The sequence below is a fragment of the Rhinatrema bivittatum genome, chromosome 9 (genome assembly GCF_901001135.1).
Source record: "Rhinatrema bivittatum chromosome 9, aRhiBiv1.1, whole genome shotgun sequence".
NCBI lineage: Eukaryota > Metazoa > Chordata > Amphibia > Gymnophiona > Rhinatrematidae > Rhinatrema > Rhinatrema bivittatum.
In genome coordinates, this window is record NC_042623.1 from 37,740,298 (window position 1) to 37,756,636 (window position 16,339).

Genomic DNA, 16,339 nt, shown 5'->3' on the forward strand with positions numbered 1-16,339 from the left:
AAGCCGGACCTCTTAGACCTAACATCATAGGATCCACCACTCCCAAAAGTGAATCCTCCTGCAGGACTTCAATTCCGAGCTCTTCCAGAATATTCGGGATAAGCGGACCCAATTCATCTCTCCGGAACAAGCGTACCACCTTGGGATCATCACCGTCCACCGCAGAAGCGCCTTCCTGGCCTGCGTCTACCCCCTGAAGGTCTTGCGGGAAAGGGTTTCCTCTATCAGATAGATCCGACAAAGGCGAATCATCTGGATCTGCCTTGGATCTGAGAAGGCGCTTAGACTTAGTATGCCCCCCCCCACCGGCAGGCACTTGGGATGCTTATGGGAGAAGGGAACCTCAGAGACCTTGCCCCTCTTGCATTTGGATGCTTTCCGTGCCTTGAACATCTTGTGAAAAAACTTCACCAAGTCAGAGGTGAACGACGAAGACCTGAGGCCCCCTCAGGATCACCATCCGAAGTATCAGCCCGATCCTCCTGCGATCTGCCCCCCTCCCCCTCCCGGAGGGCCCCGGTCATTGGAGAGGTGGCAGGGAACTCTGTGCCTCCATCGCGGCTCTCTCTGCATCCCTGAACATTTTCAAAATGGCCTCCCTCCCTGCACTAAGCAGGAACGGATCAGGCGGCTGCGGCTGAGCTATAAGCCTCCCAGGCTCCAAGCACTGCAAAGAACTGCTGCTGCCATGGGTATTTCCCTTAGCGGACCTCCCCGAGGTCCCTTCACCTCCCGAGACACAATCTGCACAGATGCCGGCTCTAGAGAGGCGGGTGTGTGCGCTGCCACATACGGAACAGGCTGCACCACGAGGCATAGCCTCGGGCTAAATTTAGCTCCGATCAGCTGAGGTAAGCGCACCAAAAATAGACCGGGCGGCAGGGGCCTTCGTGCGAGCCGAAACGCGGCGGTAAGGCAGGCAGAGAGGAGCTGGAGAGAATGCTGGACCGGCCAACCAGAAAAAAAAAAAATTCCCCTTTTACCCCCCCCCCCCCCCACCCATAGTGCTCCGAAGGCTGCTGAGCTGCCTGCCACAGGTGAGTGAGTAAGGCTCCCTGGTATCACCCGCCGGCTGTAGAAGTCCCCGGGTCTTCAACCCCCTGCTCTTTTGCCTCTGATACCTGGGGGGATGGTCCCAACAGGACCTACCCAAGCTCAAAGGAACTTGCTGCGCCTTCTGCCGCTGTTTTCACAATCTCGGGTAAATTTTCTTTTTTTCTTTTTTTTTAAAGAGCCAGAAACCTTCTAAGGCTTGGCCGGCTGGAGCTGGTGATCCTGATCCGCATCCGATGCCTCACCAGGGGCTTGCGGAGGAGACTCGTCTTCATCCTCCCAGTCCGTATCTGAACTATTCACTTGACAGGAAAAGGACCGGAGAGGGCGTTTGGCCTTGGGGGCTTCTATGCCACTGTTTGACTTGGTACGCTTGTGAAGTGATGAAGCTCCTGTCCCAGCCCCCAGCGATGGCGGGCCCTCACGGGGTAGCTTAGTACCCTGGCTCTTTGCTGCTTTTCGTGCTTTGAAGGCTTTATGCAGCAACAAAACAAAATTGGAGGAGAACAAGGAAGAATACTCATCCGAGTCCTTCCCCCAATTCCTCCTCTGAGGAAGAGATCTGCGCTGCCTGCAAGTCACCCCCCCCCCCCCCCAGGGGCAGCAGGACACGGCAAAAGAGGTGGCGGAGAGCTCCCCTCCCCCAGGGCAGCCTTCTCCTGCTCCCTGAACATTCACAATAAGGCTTCAGTATATTTGCTGAGAAGAAAAGGGTCCTGAGGCTGCCGCAGCAATTCTGCCCTCCCAGGGTCCTTGCATGCTCTAGAGCTGCTGTGATGTGATGTGATTTCGCCTGAATCGGCTTCCCTGAAGAGCCTTCTCCTCCTGACAATCACCCGGTAAAAACTCCAGCCTGCAGGCCGCACCATGCAGCAATGATCCCCGAGCTAAATTAAGATCGGGGCCAGAAAAAAGAACCAGCGCGACTAAGACAACCCCCCAGGAGCTCGTAGCAACTGAAAAGGACAGCAAAAACAGCATCGGAAGGAAGGAAGGCTGAAAGAGCCTGCTAGGCCGGCTCAGAAATGAAATAAATCCCCTCAGCGTTGTTTTGTCCTGTGTGCAGATCTTCAGAGGGTGAGTGAACCGGGCTCCCCGGTATCACCCTCAGCCGCAGGCAGTTACAAGGCTCCCAACCCTCTGCTCCAGAGCCTCTGTTACCAGGGGGGATGGTCCCACCAGGACCTAACAAACCCCTGGGAAGCTTAAAGAGATATCTTCTTTTTTTTTTTTTTTAAAGATTCCCTAAGAACGAACACCAGCAAAACTAAAAACCTAACACTAAACCCAGACTAAAGGTTTTGCACCTTCACCATCTGCTGGAGACAGAAAAATACTGAAAGACTCTAGGTGGCACCTCAGGGGTATAGGACAGAGTCTGTTAAAACTTCTGTCTCCATCTGCTGGAGGGGAGGCAAAACCCAGGAGTCTGGACTGATCCGGGTACGTACAGGGAAATAAAATTTTAATTAATAAATAAGGGCTGAGTAAACCTTTTGAGACATGGCCCTCCTTCCATTCATACAATTGGGGTCCCTCCCAAATTGACCCATCTTTGGAAGGGGCCCCAATATATATGTATTACACACACACAATCTCTCTCTCTTATCCCCTCTCTCATTCGTAGACGCACCTTCTCCTCTTCGACCCTTCTCTCACATCCCACCCAGGTTGATCCTCTCTCACCCCCGGATCCTCCAATTTCCTTTCACTCCCATCCTCCTCTTTACCTTCCATAGACAATTCCTCTCCAGCTGAGCCAACCCTCAAAAGTCCTGCATCTGATCCTTTCCTTCAAACAGTCCCTCCTCCAAACATCCCCCTGGCCAGCATCAGCAGCAATATTTTCCCATTGGCCCCAGGCCAAAGGTGGACAACAACTGGTGGGAAGAAAAGGCTGGATGACGATGACAAGGGCAACATTTTTCTCTTGGGTAGGTTCTGTGGTGGGTGAGGAGAGAAGAGCAGTAGCAGTCTCCATTTTCCTGTGATCACTCAGCCTTCCCCATCTCTGCATGGGTGGTTTGGAACCCGATGGTGACCAGCAGGCGGCAGCAGCATTAGTAATGAAAGTCAGCACGGGCCCTGTGAGCCTCATGCAAGATTTCCTGTTTCCACAGAATCTCGTGCAAGGACAGTGCCACTTCAGGGCCTGTGAGCGTGTGCTGACTCATAGGCCCCTGCACGAACTTCCACTGCTAATGCAGCTGCTGGAGTCTGAAGAGCGCTGCCCTTTGATGCACTTGGGACCCCATTTGGGGTCCCCTGCTTTAATCTTAACGTTAATTCCTCTAAGGAGGATTTCGCTGAAGGCCACAACAACTTACAAGAAAGTACTTCAGGCTTATGTCCTTGGTTTGCCTGTGTCTTATTTTAGGCTTTGGATATGTCTCACTGTCATCAACATTTCCTCCCCTCCCCACAAACTCTCTCGGTTTTTACCTGCAATAAATCTTCTGCTGCCCCCGTACCTTTACATTGGGCCTCCAGAAGGGCAAGACGAGAATTCAGCGTCTCTGGAATATTAAAAAGAGAGAAATTTATACATTTTCAGCCAAAGCTGCAAATCTCAGAATACAGTGTTCCCAAAAACTATCCTTCCCAAGCATCTAAAACTTCATGAGATCACTCTTCTCCCAGACTCATAATTTCTCAAAATTCATGCCAATTTTTGACTATCCAAACCACAAGACAAAAAGAGGAAAGTTAAACTGGGGTGTAACAGATCATGCAGGGTCAGGTAGAATTTGAGGGAATGGGTTGGCTGGGTCTGATAAACAATTCTAGAGTTTCAGGTGGAGGGAGGAAGGAGGAAGGGACTCATTGTGAACAGACTAAAACTTTCACATTTCCCCTTTTTCAGTTTTTATTTTAATTTTTCCTGGAAATTTCAATGTTATAAAAAAAACAAAAAACAATGGAAAAATTATTATTCTATCAATTTTTCTCCAGTGTGTTATAATTCATTTTCCACTGATTTTTTTTTTGTTATAACATTGAAATTCCCAGGAAAAATAAAATAAACTGAAAACCAAAGAGTCTAAGGGTAGGGGAAATAAGTGAAAGAGTTTTGGTCTGTTTGCAATCATTTTCTTACTCTTCCCCAGATCTCCTAGTCATCCCCATTGTAAAATAATCATAATCCTACCTATCCCAGTCCCTTCCTCCCTCCACCCAAAACTCTAGAATTGCTTATCAGACTCAGCCCAACCCATTCCCTCAAATCCTAATTCACCCCAGGACAGAAACTGACCTGTTATAACAGGGTTATGCAAATCCAGTACTCGAGAGCCAGTGCCAGGTCTGGTTTTCAGGATAACTGAACGATGCAAAAGCAAGTTTGCTTACCTGTAAACAGGTTGTCTGTAGACAGAAGGATGAATCAGCCAAAATGCGTGAGTGACATCATCCGATGGCACCATAGACACCCAGTTCTCCGTCTCGTCCATAACTTAATCTAGCTAATCAACTCTCCGGGGCAGCAGGCAGGTATTAAGTACGGCTGATTCATCCTGTTGTCTGTAGAGAAACCCATTTACATGTAAGCAAATTTGTTTTATCCATCAACGGGTAGCCATGAATCAGCCACAATGCGAGGGAAGCTCCAAGCAGAGGGTTGCATTATAGAACAATACTTATTTATTTATTTTTAATTTTTATATACCGATGTTCCTGTAAAGAATACATATCGCACCGGTTTACAAGGAACTGAACAGTCGCCTCCAGGGCGGAAATACATTAAAACAGTCGCCTCAAGGCAGAATACATTAACACAAGTATACAGGAAAACTATTAAAGAGAACTTTCATAAACTCAATTATGTTGAAACGGTTTTTTATTGAGTTTAACCACACAGAAATACAACTACCGGAGAAGAGTGGTTCCTGCTCCCCTCCGGATCACACTGACCAACAACAACCATAACAACCATAACAACCATACCCACCTCCCCCCCTTCCCCGCCCCCCCCCCTTTCCCTGAGGAGCAATGGAGTGGGTGAGCAATTAGAGTGATACTAAAAGGTACAATGGGCAAAGAAGACACAAGGCATACAGATATTACACATGAAAGTATGGTCCTAATCATTAAGTGCATAGCTGCGCGCACGGTGCGGGAGGGACTGAATGTAAGGCTGCCAGTTCATTAAAAACCGGCGTCGCTGGCTCGGAGAAGACCGGGCTGCCAAGCCTTCCATGGACATCATGAAATGAAAGCTGTTCCTCCACGCCCAGAAAGATGGACGGTCCCGGGAACACCAGCCGGAGAGAATGATCTTCTTTCCTACGAGACAAGCTTTTTGCAGTAACAGGCGCGAGCCAGGATCTCGAATACGGAGTGGGGAGACACACCCAAAAAGCATCCAATGGGGCGTTACCGGGAATGCCACATCTAGCAGATCGGCCAAATAATCCCCCACCTTCTGCCAAAACTGCCGCACAGAAGGACAGGACCAAAAAGCATGAGAGAGAGTGCAGGGAGTCGCGTCACACCGCACACAGGCCGTAGAAAAATCAGCGCGAAAATAACGCGCCCTGGCCGGCGACACGTAGGCCCTGGAGAGGAATTTAAACTGCATCTCTCTATAATAGTAGTTATTCGAGATCCTGGCTGCGCGGCGAAAGCCAGCACGCAATATACAGGAGGTCACAGTAAATACCCCATCTCCGTTCCACCGGGCTACCAGAACATCCATATGATCCTCAACTTGCAATTTCCTGATCCCCTTATAGTACATGGATAAGGTTGGGGCCTTTACATTCCCAAAACAAAAGACCTCTTCTAACGCATGAACCACCGAAGGCGCCTTGTCGGCATCCGGAAGTGCACGAATGTAATGCCTAACCTGAAGGTAAGGAAAGACCTGCGTAGGAGCCAGCCCATACAACTCTCCCAAATCCCGCAAGGTTAAGAGAACCCCCTCAGTACTAAGTAAATGGCCAATGCGTGTGATCCCCTGACGCTCCCAGGCTTCAAAACTAACAGACTGGTAGCCCGGAGTGAAGTCCACATTGCCCCACACCGGCAAAAGACTGGCACATTGCCGAGGCAATCGCAGCAAACTAGTTAAACGGCGCCAGGCCTGTCGAACAGGACGGACCAGGGCCGTGGCGCGCAACAGGGGTGGCAACTTACCAGAGGGGACCTGCACAACACACGCGGGGTCATAGGGAGCCATCAATGCCTGATCCACCGAAAGTGGGCTATGAACCGAGGAGCCCAACAACCAATCCCGGATAATCCGCAAATGACTTGCCAAATTATAATCCATCAAATTCGGGACTCCTAAGCCGCCCCTCCCCCACCGCAACTGCAACCAACGCAGGGGAACCCTCGGCTTCCGGCCTTGCCACAGAAAACGGCGTAAATCCCCCTCCAAACTCCGGACATCTCTCCTACACAACATAACAGGTAGCGTTTGAAATAGATAAAGCCATCGTGGCAAAAGAACCATTTTGAATAAGTTAACCCGCCCACTCAGGGATAAAGGCAAGTGGGCCCACCTAGCCATACAGTCCCTTGTGGTCTGAAGCCGGGCAGGAACATTCACCTGATATATACGGGCGGGGTCCGCCGGGAGTTGGATCCCCAAGTAGGGTAAAGAATCGTCCGCCCATTGTAACGGAAACGTATCCTGCCAGGCTGTACGCAATTCCGGCGGGTATATCAACGCCGAGGACTTAGATTCATTCAATTTCAATCCAGAGAACACTCCAAATTCCCACATCAGGCGCAGCAACCGGGGCAGAGAGGACCGAGGATCCGTCACCAGTACTAGTAAATCATCCGCAAATGCTACAGCTTTAAATACACTAGCCCCCAACCGCACCCCCCGAATCCCACGACTACTCGACAGCGCTAGTAACAGCGGCTCCAATTGCAAAATAAATAACAGCGGGGACAAGGGGCACCCTTGCCTAGTGCCGCGAGCTATCTCAAGTGGGTCAGACCTCGCCCCATTCGCCAAGATCACCGCTCTAGGATCAGAATATAATAACCGCACCGCCTGAAGGAACAGCCCCCTAAATCCCATAGTTTCCAACAGAGAGAATAGGTAACCCCATTCTACCCGATCGAATGCCTTTTCGGCATCAAAACTGATGACCAAATGGGGCTCCTCAAGAGCTCTACATACCGTCATTGCCGTTAGTTTGCGGCGCACATTCGCCAAGGCATAACGGCCCCGCACAAACCCCACCTGGTGTTCCCCCACCAGGGAGGGCAAGATAGGCGCCAAACGCTCGGCCAGTAATTTCGCCAGGATCTTATGATCCACATTCAGTAACGAAATCGGGCGATAAGAACCTGGCTCCAGGGGGTCCTTCCCAGCCTTGGGGATGAGAGTGATCAAAGCCACATTATCCCTTGAAGGGAAGGAACCCTCCGCAATCAGCGCCGTAAACGCCGCAGTCAAAGGCGTTACAAGCTTGTCAACCAATAGTTGATAAAATTCCGCGGAATATCCATCAGGGCCCGGGGCTTTCAGAGGTTTAAGTTGTCGGATAACCCCTCGCACTTCCTGCACTGACAAGGGCCTATTTAACTGCTCGAGTTGCTCTCCAGTCAGAGTGGGAATGTCTATCCGAGAACAGAACTCCCCCCCTGAGGTCATAAACTCAATTAAATGTTGTACTTAAAGACAACCCAGCCCCACCAAGTGGAGAAGGGACTACTGAGCAAATAGGCTGTGCAAAACTGCTTGTCTAGTTAGTGTCTCCTTGGGACAATGTGCCCAGACAGTAGTGGAACGTAAAGGTATAAACAGGAGACCAAGTCGCAGCTTTGCATGTGTCTTCAGCGGCACTGAAATGAGCCATTGAAGTCGCCATGGCTCTCGCTTGATGAGCCTTAACAGAGACTGTAATCTGAAAACTAGTCCATGCTTAAACAGTGCGCAGAACAGACTCTAGCCAATCAGAATATGTGTTTGGCAAATGCCCTTCCCAATCCATTGGGATCAAAGTTCACATACAGTTGAGAAACTAGATGGCGAGGTTGAGCCAGGGCTCTTCTGCGGCCCAGGAGTAAAAAAGCCCACTCTCTTGGAAAGAATGTTGGCAGCACAATAGCTCGGTTAAAATGGAATGCGGGTCCCACCTCTGGAAAGAACTGAAAGTAGGGTGAATAGTGAACTAATTTGCTTACTCTTTTTGCCAAAGTAATGGCAACAGATGAGAAACTTCAGGATCCATTTTCAGCTGCTATGAAGCCTGGTTAGCCAGCCAGATCACCTTACCTGGCTAACTAGCAGGAGATATTCAGCGCTGCAGTCACGATGCTGAATTATACCTGGCTATCTTAAAGTTAACTGGATAAGTTTATCCGGCTAACTTTAGGACAGGTTATGGCATGACCAGAGTTAGCAGTCCCCAGAGGGAAGCCAAGATGGTCGCCATTCCCATGCTGGTGGGGAAAAAGCCCTAGCACACGAACCCGACACACCTTGGCCCAGCATTCAGCTGCTCTGATAAGCTTTCCCCGCCAGAAATGTAGCACAGACACAAACTGGCCCGAGACAGACGCAGTTGGGAATTCCCCTCCCCACCCCCCAAGACCGGCAGGAAGTGACTCGCACCGCTTGCAAACGCCGCAGAGAGAAAAGGAGGGGTGAAGGGGAGCAACGCTACACACCAATCGTCCCCACCAGAGACATTATGCGGAAAGAAAAAAATTAACAAGGCAGCACACAAAAATCTTCTCTTACATTTTTTTAAAATTAAATCAACTTTATTGCTACCACAAGCCCCAGTAACAAAAAACACAAAAGGAGAAAGGGGGGGGGGGGGAGGGGGAGGGAATACTTCCCTGCTCAGCTTGGGTTTTCCTAAAACAGAACTGCCAGTGCCAATCAATACTGCTTTGGGGGGGGGGGGGGGGGGGAGATGAGGGATTTGGACCACCAGATGTACGCCCCCACAGGATTCAGAATCGAGCTTACACCAACCCCCTGCTTATCTGCCTCAAACCATGGAGGATGGCCCCCACATGGACCTAACCACCCCCTGGGAGGAATTTAAAATTTATTTTTTTTTAACTCCAGACTGCACACCAGTGCTACATGTACCCAAGTAAGAGAAGGAAGGGACTACAGGATCCATGCTGTGAGTCCCCATAGACCTAACAGCAGTGTCTGTTCTGTTTCTGCTGCCACTCCTACCTCTCAGATCAGCCAGGGGATTGGGGAGGCTATATGAGAAGGACTCAAAGAGACGGGAAGCAGTTGAAGATGGATATGGGAACGAGATGGAGGAGAGAGATGCAAAGAGTGAGGAGAGTGCTAGGAAGGAAGAGGAGGGAAAGAGAGGATCATCGTGTTTAGATATTTTATTCATCTATCTTCTTCCTCTCTGCCACCTTTTAGCTGGTTTAGGCGTAGATTTCAAAATCTACACCAATGACATTCAGTTTTTTGTTCCCTACAGTATCTCTTGGTCTCACACATTATCCTTTGTTGGTCTCACACATTATCCTTTGTTAGTCTCTCTATTAGTTTTGTCAACACCCAGCTATCTCACAACCGTTTGAAACTCAATCCTTCAAGACCGCAGGGTTTGCCACCTCCATCTGCTGGAGACAGAGAAATACTGAGGAGATGAAGGTGGCACACCAGGTTAAGAGTGGGTGCTCTTCAAGTTTTTCTCTGTCTCCATCTGCTGGGAGGCATAACCCAGCAGTCTGGACTGATCCGGGTACGTACAGGGAATTTCCATTTATCTACCATCCCACAAGCTTCATGCCGACCTCCTTCTCACCTCACTTTTGACAATCACTCCAGTCCCGTCACTACAAACGCTCATAACCTCAGAGTCATTATAGACTCAGATCTATGTCTCAAAACATTTCTTCTGTAGTAAATACGTCATTTTACAAGATTCATCTTCTGAAACGTCTTAAACCATTACTTTATCCAAATGACTTTCGCACAGTATTGCAAGCCCTTATTCTCACAGGTCTAGATTACTGCAAGGCCTTATATTTAGGGCTCCCCATTAATGCTATACATCCCCTTCAACTCATCCAAAATACTGCCGCCTGCATTCTTGTAAATGCTAAACACTATAACCACATAACACCTGTCCTTTGTTCTTTAAACTGGGCTCCCTGTCTCCCTACGTATTCAATATAAAATTCTTACAATCATTCATAACCTCATTTATAAGAAATCAGCAATTTGGCTGTGTTTGAATCCACGTATTTACCAACCTACACACCACCTCTGCTCGTTGAATAAAAGTTTCCTTGAAGTCCCATCAGTCAAACTGGCCAGGCTGGATCTTACGAGGAAGCGTGCCTTTTCAGTTGCAGGCCCCATACTCTGTAATTCCATTCCAGGTTCACTAAGGCTTCTGTCAAATCCCAAGGAATTTAAGAAAAATCTGAAGACTTACTTATGTGCACTGACTTTTAAGCAATCGGTGTCTGTTTGATTTTCCCCGTTTTCCCTTGATGCAAGTCACAGCTTCTTTCTTCTGTTGTGTTATCATAAAAAGCTTAAAACAACTTATGTATGTTTTAATGATAATAAAAATATAAAAACTTATAAAGTTAAGTATGTGTTTTTGGAAACCGCTTCAATCTATCCCTATTGAAGAACGCGGTATACAAAATTTTTTTAAATAAATAAAAGGATCGATTGTAAGAGGAGGGGAAGGAGAGATGGGGAAAATTGGAGAGAGTAAAGGAGAAAGATGAGAAGAGAGTATGATGAGGAAGGAGGGGAGATATGAGAAGGGAATGGGTGGGAGAGGAAAAACATGCACTCAGGGAATGGGAGAGAATGTGAAGACTTGTAGACATGTCTCACTTTAATATCCCTAGGTAACCGAGTGAAGGATGTGAGTAGGGTGTGTTAGATGAGCTGGGGATTGTGAGGCAGGGTGGAGAGGAGTGGAGATATGACCTGCAGGGACTGGAGTGTGTTGAAAGGTAATAGAAAGGGTCAGGAGGCTGTGGAAGGGATGAGAGAGAGACGAAAGGGACAAATCTGTGAAGTAGGCGAGAGAATGGAAATGAGGGATCTGGAGCTAGTGAGGGAACAGAGGCAAAGGAGAGATGGTGGTGCTTACAGAGGATGGGAAAGGGAGAACCAGGGAACAAAAGAAAGGGAAATAGTAGGCTAGGGAGGTATGAGGACTGGGAGATGGAAAGCTGGTAGGTAGATAACAGGTGACATGAGGGAGATTGAGGACTGGCCGTTGGAAACAGAATACTGGGTTTGACTGACCCTTGGTCTGACCCACAAAGGGAGTTCTTATGTTTTTATGGATAGCGAGAAAGGAGGAGAAGCAGAGGTGAAATATAGCTATGAGTGGATAGAGAAGAAAGAAGTGGAGAAAAAAAAAGATCACTTCAGAAATCATTATAGGGAATGAAGGAAAGAAAATAGGAGACAAGAAAATGGAAAGCAGACCCTGGAAAGACTTAGAAGACCAAGAAGAGAAAACAATGAGTGACCTGAACCAAACCTATTATAAAAAAATAAAATGCCCAAAAAGGTAGAAAAAGCATTTTATTTTCAGTTTTTTAGTGATTGGAATATGTCCACTTTGTATTTTGATCAACATAAGAGGAGACATTTCAGTTTTTCTTTCTCCAGTGCTGCACTAAATATATAATCTGGCATCTTGGGTTTTCCAGTTCATTTTCTGACTGCATGTTTTTCTTTCTAATTTGTAGTCTTATTCTTTATTAGGTGAGGGTCAACCTGTGTTCTGCTTTTGTGACCAAGGTAAGAGATTTTGCTAGTGTGTAGTTCCTGTGCAGCAGTCTGGCTTGTTCTTTTTTCCCCAATGGGAAGTGAGCTGGTGTTTTCTAGGCCCGATATAATATTTGCATTGCCGCCTTTTCATAGGTAGGGCTGCTACCATTTGACTTCTTGGACATTGTGTTCTTATGATCTCGCAGGTCTGCTGTATAGGTTCTGAATATCTTTTTTTTTTTTTTTGCAGGATTCTGTATTTCTGGCAGTGGAGGGATGTTTTGCTGTTACTGAGGTGACACCAGAATTTGAACTTTTTTTTTTGTATGATGGGTTTGTAAGGGGAAATTTCTGTACATAGGGAGTGTGTGTTTGAGAACTGGCAGTACAGAGTTTATATTGCAATTCTGTCTCATATTGTAAAGATACCAGATTTCACTCAGATATAGACTTGGCTAAATGATGTTATCAATAATTTTAATGCTAGTTTTACTGGGTAGTTGAAACTGGCCAGGGGTTTCTTTATTACACAGATGTCCCTTGGAACTTTTTCTTAGTGGTTTTTTTTAGCCAGTTTAAAGGCAGGGGACCGTGCTGTTAGAGAGTGGGTACGATATGTAGATCACTTTGGCTTACCACTCTCCATACCTCCTAATGCCCTCCCCTCCACAAATATTTCTGCCTAGAGAAGGCACTGTATGCAACTCAACCAGGTCTTGGATCAAATATATCACAGGACAATTCACTATGGTTATCTTCAAGAACGGACTTATCTGCTGATCTCAAAAACAGAAGTTGCCTAAATCTATAGCAAGTATAGCACTGCACTGCGCGTACACGTCCCGCAAAGAAACCTGAGATCTGCTAATAAGGCTCTACTAACCGTCCCCTCTGTCAAAACAACACGCCTCACGCAAGTAAGGGAAAGAGCACTGTCACTGGCTGGCCCCGTGCTATGGAACACCATGCCACTCGAAATAAGGCTGCAGAGAAATTTGAAAATATTCAAAACCAATCTGAAAACCTGGCTCTTTAAACAAGCCTTTTATAAAGAGAAGGAGAAAAACAGTTGATTGATAAGGACGCACCAAACTAGAAGTTGTTACTTGTAACCTACAAATGCATATTAATGTTAATTTCAAACCGCCTAATATGTTCCCAATACACAAGCTTAACTTACACACATAGTCTATATTGTAATGAATTGTTACCATACTATGATGGCACATGATTAATTTGTAATCTATACCACTCATATTTTCATTATCGTGCCTTGCTGTAAACCGTTGTGATGGTTATCTAACTTAATGATGGTACAGAAGAGCTTTTAAATAAATAAATAAATAAATAAATAAAATATACTTTACTCCTACCTTTCCCTACCAGCTCTCCTGCAAGATTCCAAAGTCAAACTATCTTACTGTACCGTTTTCAGCCTTCACTTCCTCTAAGTCAGCCATGTGAACCGTCCAACGCGTCTTTTCTTCTTCCAACTCCATTACTCTTCTCTGCAGTAACGTCACTTCTGGCTCTGAAACTAGTTGGGAGGCGCTTTCCTTCTCTTCCAACACCACCACTGTCTGACCTAAAACCGTCTGGAGAAGATAAAGTGAATCAATCAAGGACTTTCACACAGGATACAGAACCTACGCAGCGTGGCATGCTGCTCTACCCTACAGTGGAAGAATCTCAAATAGGAAGACTGGATAGGCCAATTGGGTCTATTTCTGTGCTCACTATGTAATAACCTCTAAATCTCCAATAGATTTTCCCACTTGTTCTGCAATTAGCTGGACTCTCCAGCATTCTCATTACCCAAGAACTCATGAACAACAAAAGATCAGCAAAATTGGATCTTCAACGATACTTGTGAAAACTCTTCAGAAGACAGCTGGATGACTGGAAGAAAGGGAATGTCTATGCACACAGACTGATAAATATCAGCATGGGCTCATTATTAGAAGTCAAGGCCAGACACGAGACTTTATAAACCAGAGAGCCTCCCACCTTTATTTAGATTTTTATATTCCACTTTTTAAGCACGTCAAAGCAGATTACATTCAGGTACTCCCAATCTCTAGAGGGCTTACAACCTAATTTTGTGCCTGAGGCAATGGAGGGTAAAGTGACTTGCCCAAGGTCACAAGAAACAGTGGGATTTAAACCCTTGTTTCCCTGGTTCGTAGCCCGCTGCTCTAACCACTAAGGCTACTCCTCCATTCCAATGCAAGGAGTTTGATTCTACCCTAAAAAATGTGACTGCTCAGCACATAAAGCAAGATCACTTGGGATAATGCTGTAAGATGCTCAAAGCAGCAATCTTGCAAATCTCAATTGGCTAAATAAAAACCTTTAATTGAATTTCCTGGGAGATTCTAAATGTTTCTTTCCAAAACCCATGGTAACCTCTTTAGGGATAAGAATTGACTTATATCCTTTACAAATGGCAGGAAAATTGTATGGCACCCACATGCATTTACTTACTCCAAGTCCAAGATTTGTAAAAGAACGAAAAAAAAGAAAAAACCCAGAAGAAAAAAACATGCCACAAGCGTGAACTATTAGCAACTGAGGAATCTGTTATTTTCTCACCGTATTTGTTACAAGCGAAATTCTTGCACACACCTATCTGCTACAATATAAATAAAAATCTCTAAGAAAGAAACATAAAAAGAAACCTGGAAAGTTGCAAAGGGAAAATGAATCAGATTAAACGCTAGTGTTTGGCAAGGATTATCCAGCTTCCCCATACTGCATCCCAGTAAGAACACTTTCCTCACCGTGCTTTGTCATTCAGGAATTCTTACAACACTTCTCACCTGTGTCATCCACCCACTCCCCAATAGTGCAATAGCTTCCTCTACCGATGCTTTCCTCAACTCCTCCTTACCTATTTTTCTCCCAATGGGTGTATAATCTGCTTTGCCTGCTGTTATCATTATTTAAGTTAATTTTGTAAAATCATAAATTAATTTACTAGTGACTTATCAGGAAACCTCTTCCCAAGCAACGATGAAGTTGTCTATCCTTAGACGTATTTCCTACAGATTAAATCATTACTTACAATTATATTTAGATGATCAGACCACCCAAGCAACTGCTAGTTTGTGAAGAGACAGAAACATGCAATTTTCTCTAATATCTCCCCAAGATTGGAGTACCTGGGCATTTCTCTCCCGTTCTAGCTTAGTGGAGATGCCTTCCTCCAGCTGCTCTTCTTCATTATTTCGTTCCTGGATGTTTTTCTCAGACTCTGCATTAGCACAGACTCTCCTTGCCTCCTGCAATTGTTCCTTCAGGCTCTGCATATCATCTCTGTGCTTCTGATCCTGGATGTTTAGCTCCAACTCCAGATCAGCTTTGACTCTCCTTTCCTCCTCCAGTTGCTCCCTAAGGCTCTGCATCTCCTCCCCATGGTTTTCACATGCGTTTCTTTCAGGCTCCACATTAGCAGATATTCTCCTTGCCTCCTCCAACTGTTCCCTAAGGCTCTGCACCTCCTGTCCATGCTTTTGTTCCTGGATGTTCTTCTCAGATTCCAGCTCAGTGTGGACTCTCCTGGCCTCCTCCAGCTGCTTCTTAAGGCTCTGCATCTCCTCCCCATGGTTTTCACTTGCGTTTCTTTCAGGCTCCACATTAGCAGATATTCTCCTTGCCTCCTCCAACTGTTCCCTAATGCTCTGCACCTCCTGTCCATGCTTTTGTTCCTGGATGTTCTTCTCAGATTCCAGCTCAGTGTGGACTCTCCTGGCCTCCTCCAACTGCTCCTTAAGGCTCTGAACCTCTTCTCCGTACTTCTGATTCTGGATGTTTCTCTCAGAATCCATATTAGCACAGACTTTCTTTGCTTCCTCCAACTGCTCCTTTAGCGTCTGCACCTCATCCTCCATCTGATGAAGGAACCTCTCCTTCGCCTTCATTTCTGCTTCTGATTTTTCCACCATGGTTCTAGAAGTCTTTCTTTCTGTGTCCAGTTCAACTTTCAGGGAGCTCACTTCAGCCTCCATCTCCCGGAACTGCTGTGACAGAATCTGTGGAAAGCAAGACAGAAGAAATGTATTCAAAACAGCAAGAACTTCCACCTAGAACCTGTGTATATATATAAAAAAAAAAATTTCCATCCCTGTCAGAGTTCTCATGGTCTGAAATTATCAAACACAAACGTTATTAGGACATACACAGTGATCTCATAAAGCCTTCCTGTTTATACGGTTTCACCAAATACATTAACCAGCATCTCCTGCTCATACCCGAACACTCTGAAACAAGCCCAAATGCTAACAGGGCTCATCCAAATGGACGGAGCCACATCGGAGAGTATTAAAACCACAGCTTCATTCCAAATTCATTAAAATGGTCAGACTTTCAACTTGTGGGTACTATTCGATCAGACATGTACATTTCTCACCTTTATATTTTCTTTCCCCTTCCCCAAGCCTACAGAGTCAAGCTTTGGGACAAACCAAGGGTAGCAATACTTCAAGCTCAAAATCCAATACATGGTCACCTCTTATGGATATAGAGCTTCATTCACACAAACCTGTTCTTCAATTATAGATACCGTTTCCCACAGCTCCCAGCTCACACTGC

General features: G+C 46.3%; 1 protein-coding gene across 2 annotated transcripts in view; it reads right to left on the reverse strand.

Moving 5' to 3' along the window:
• GOLGB1 (golgin B1) overlaps positions 1 to 16,339 on the reverse strand; it is a 137,418-nt gene that overhangs the window by 76,938 nt on the left and 44,141 nt on the right. For both annotated transcript variants that reach the window (XM_029616979.1, XM_029616978.1), the window contains exons 9-11: positions 14,911 to 15,780; positions 13,176 to 13,344; positions 3,496 to 3,569 (exon numbers count right to left, since the gene is read on the reverse strand). In XM_029616979.1, the coding sequence (XP_029472839.1) occupies positions 3,496 to 3,569; positions 13,176 to 13,344; positions 14,911 to 15,780 (1,113 nt within the window). The remainder of the gene's footprint in view (positions 1 to 3,495; positions 3,570 to 13,175; positions 13,345 to 14,910; positions 15,781 to 16,339) is intronic.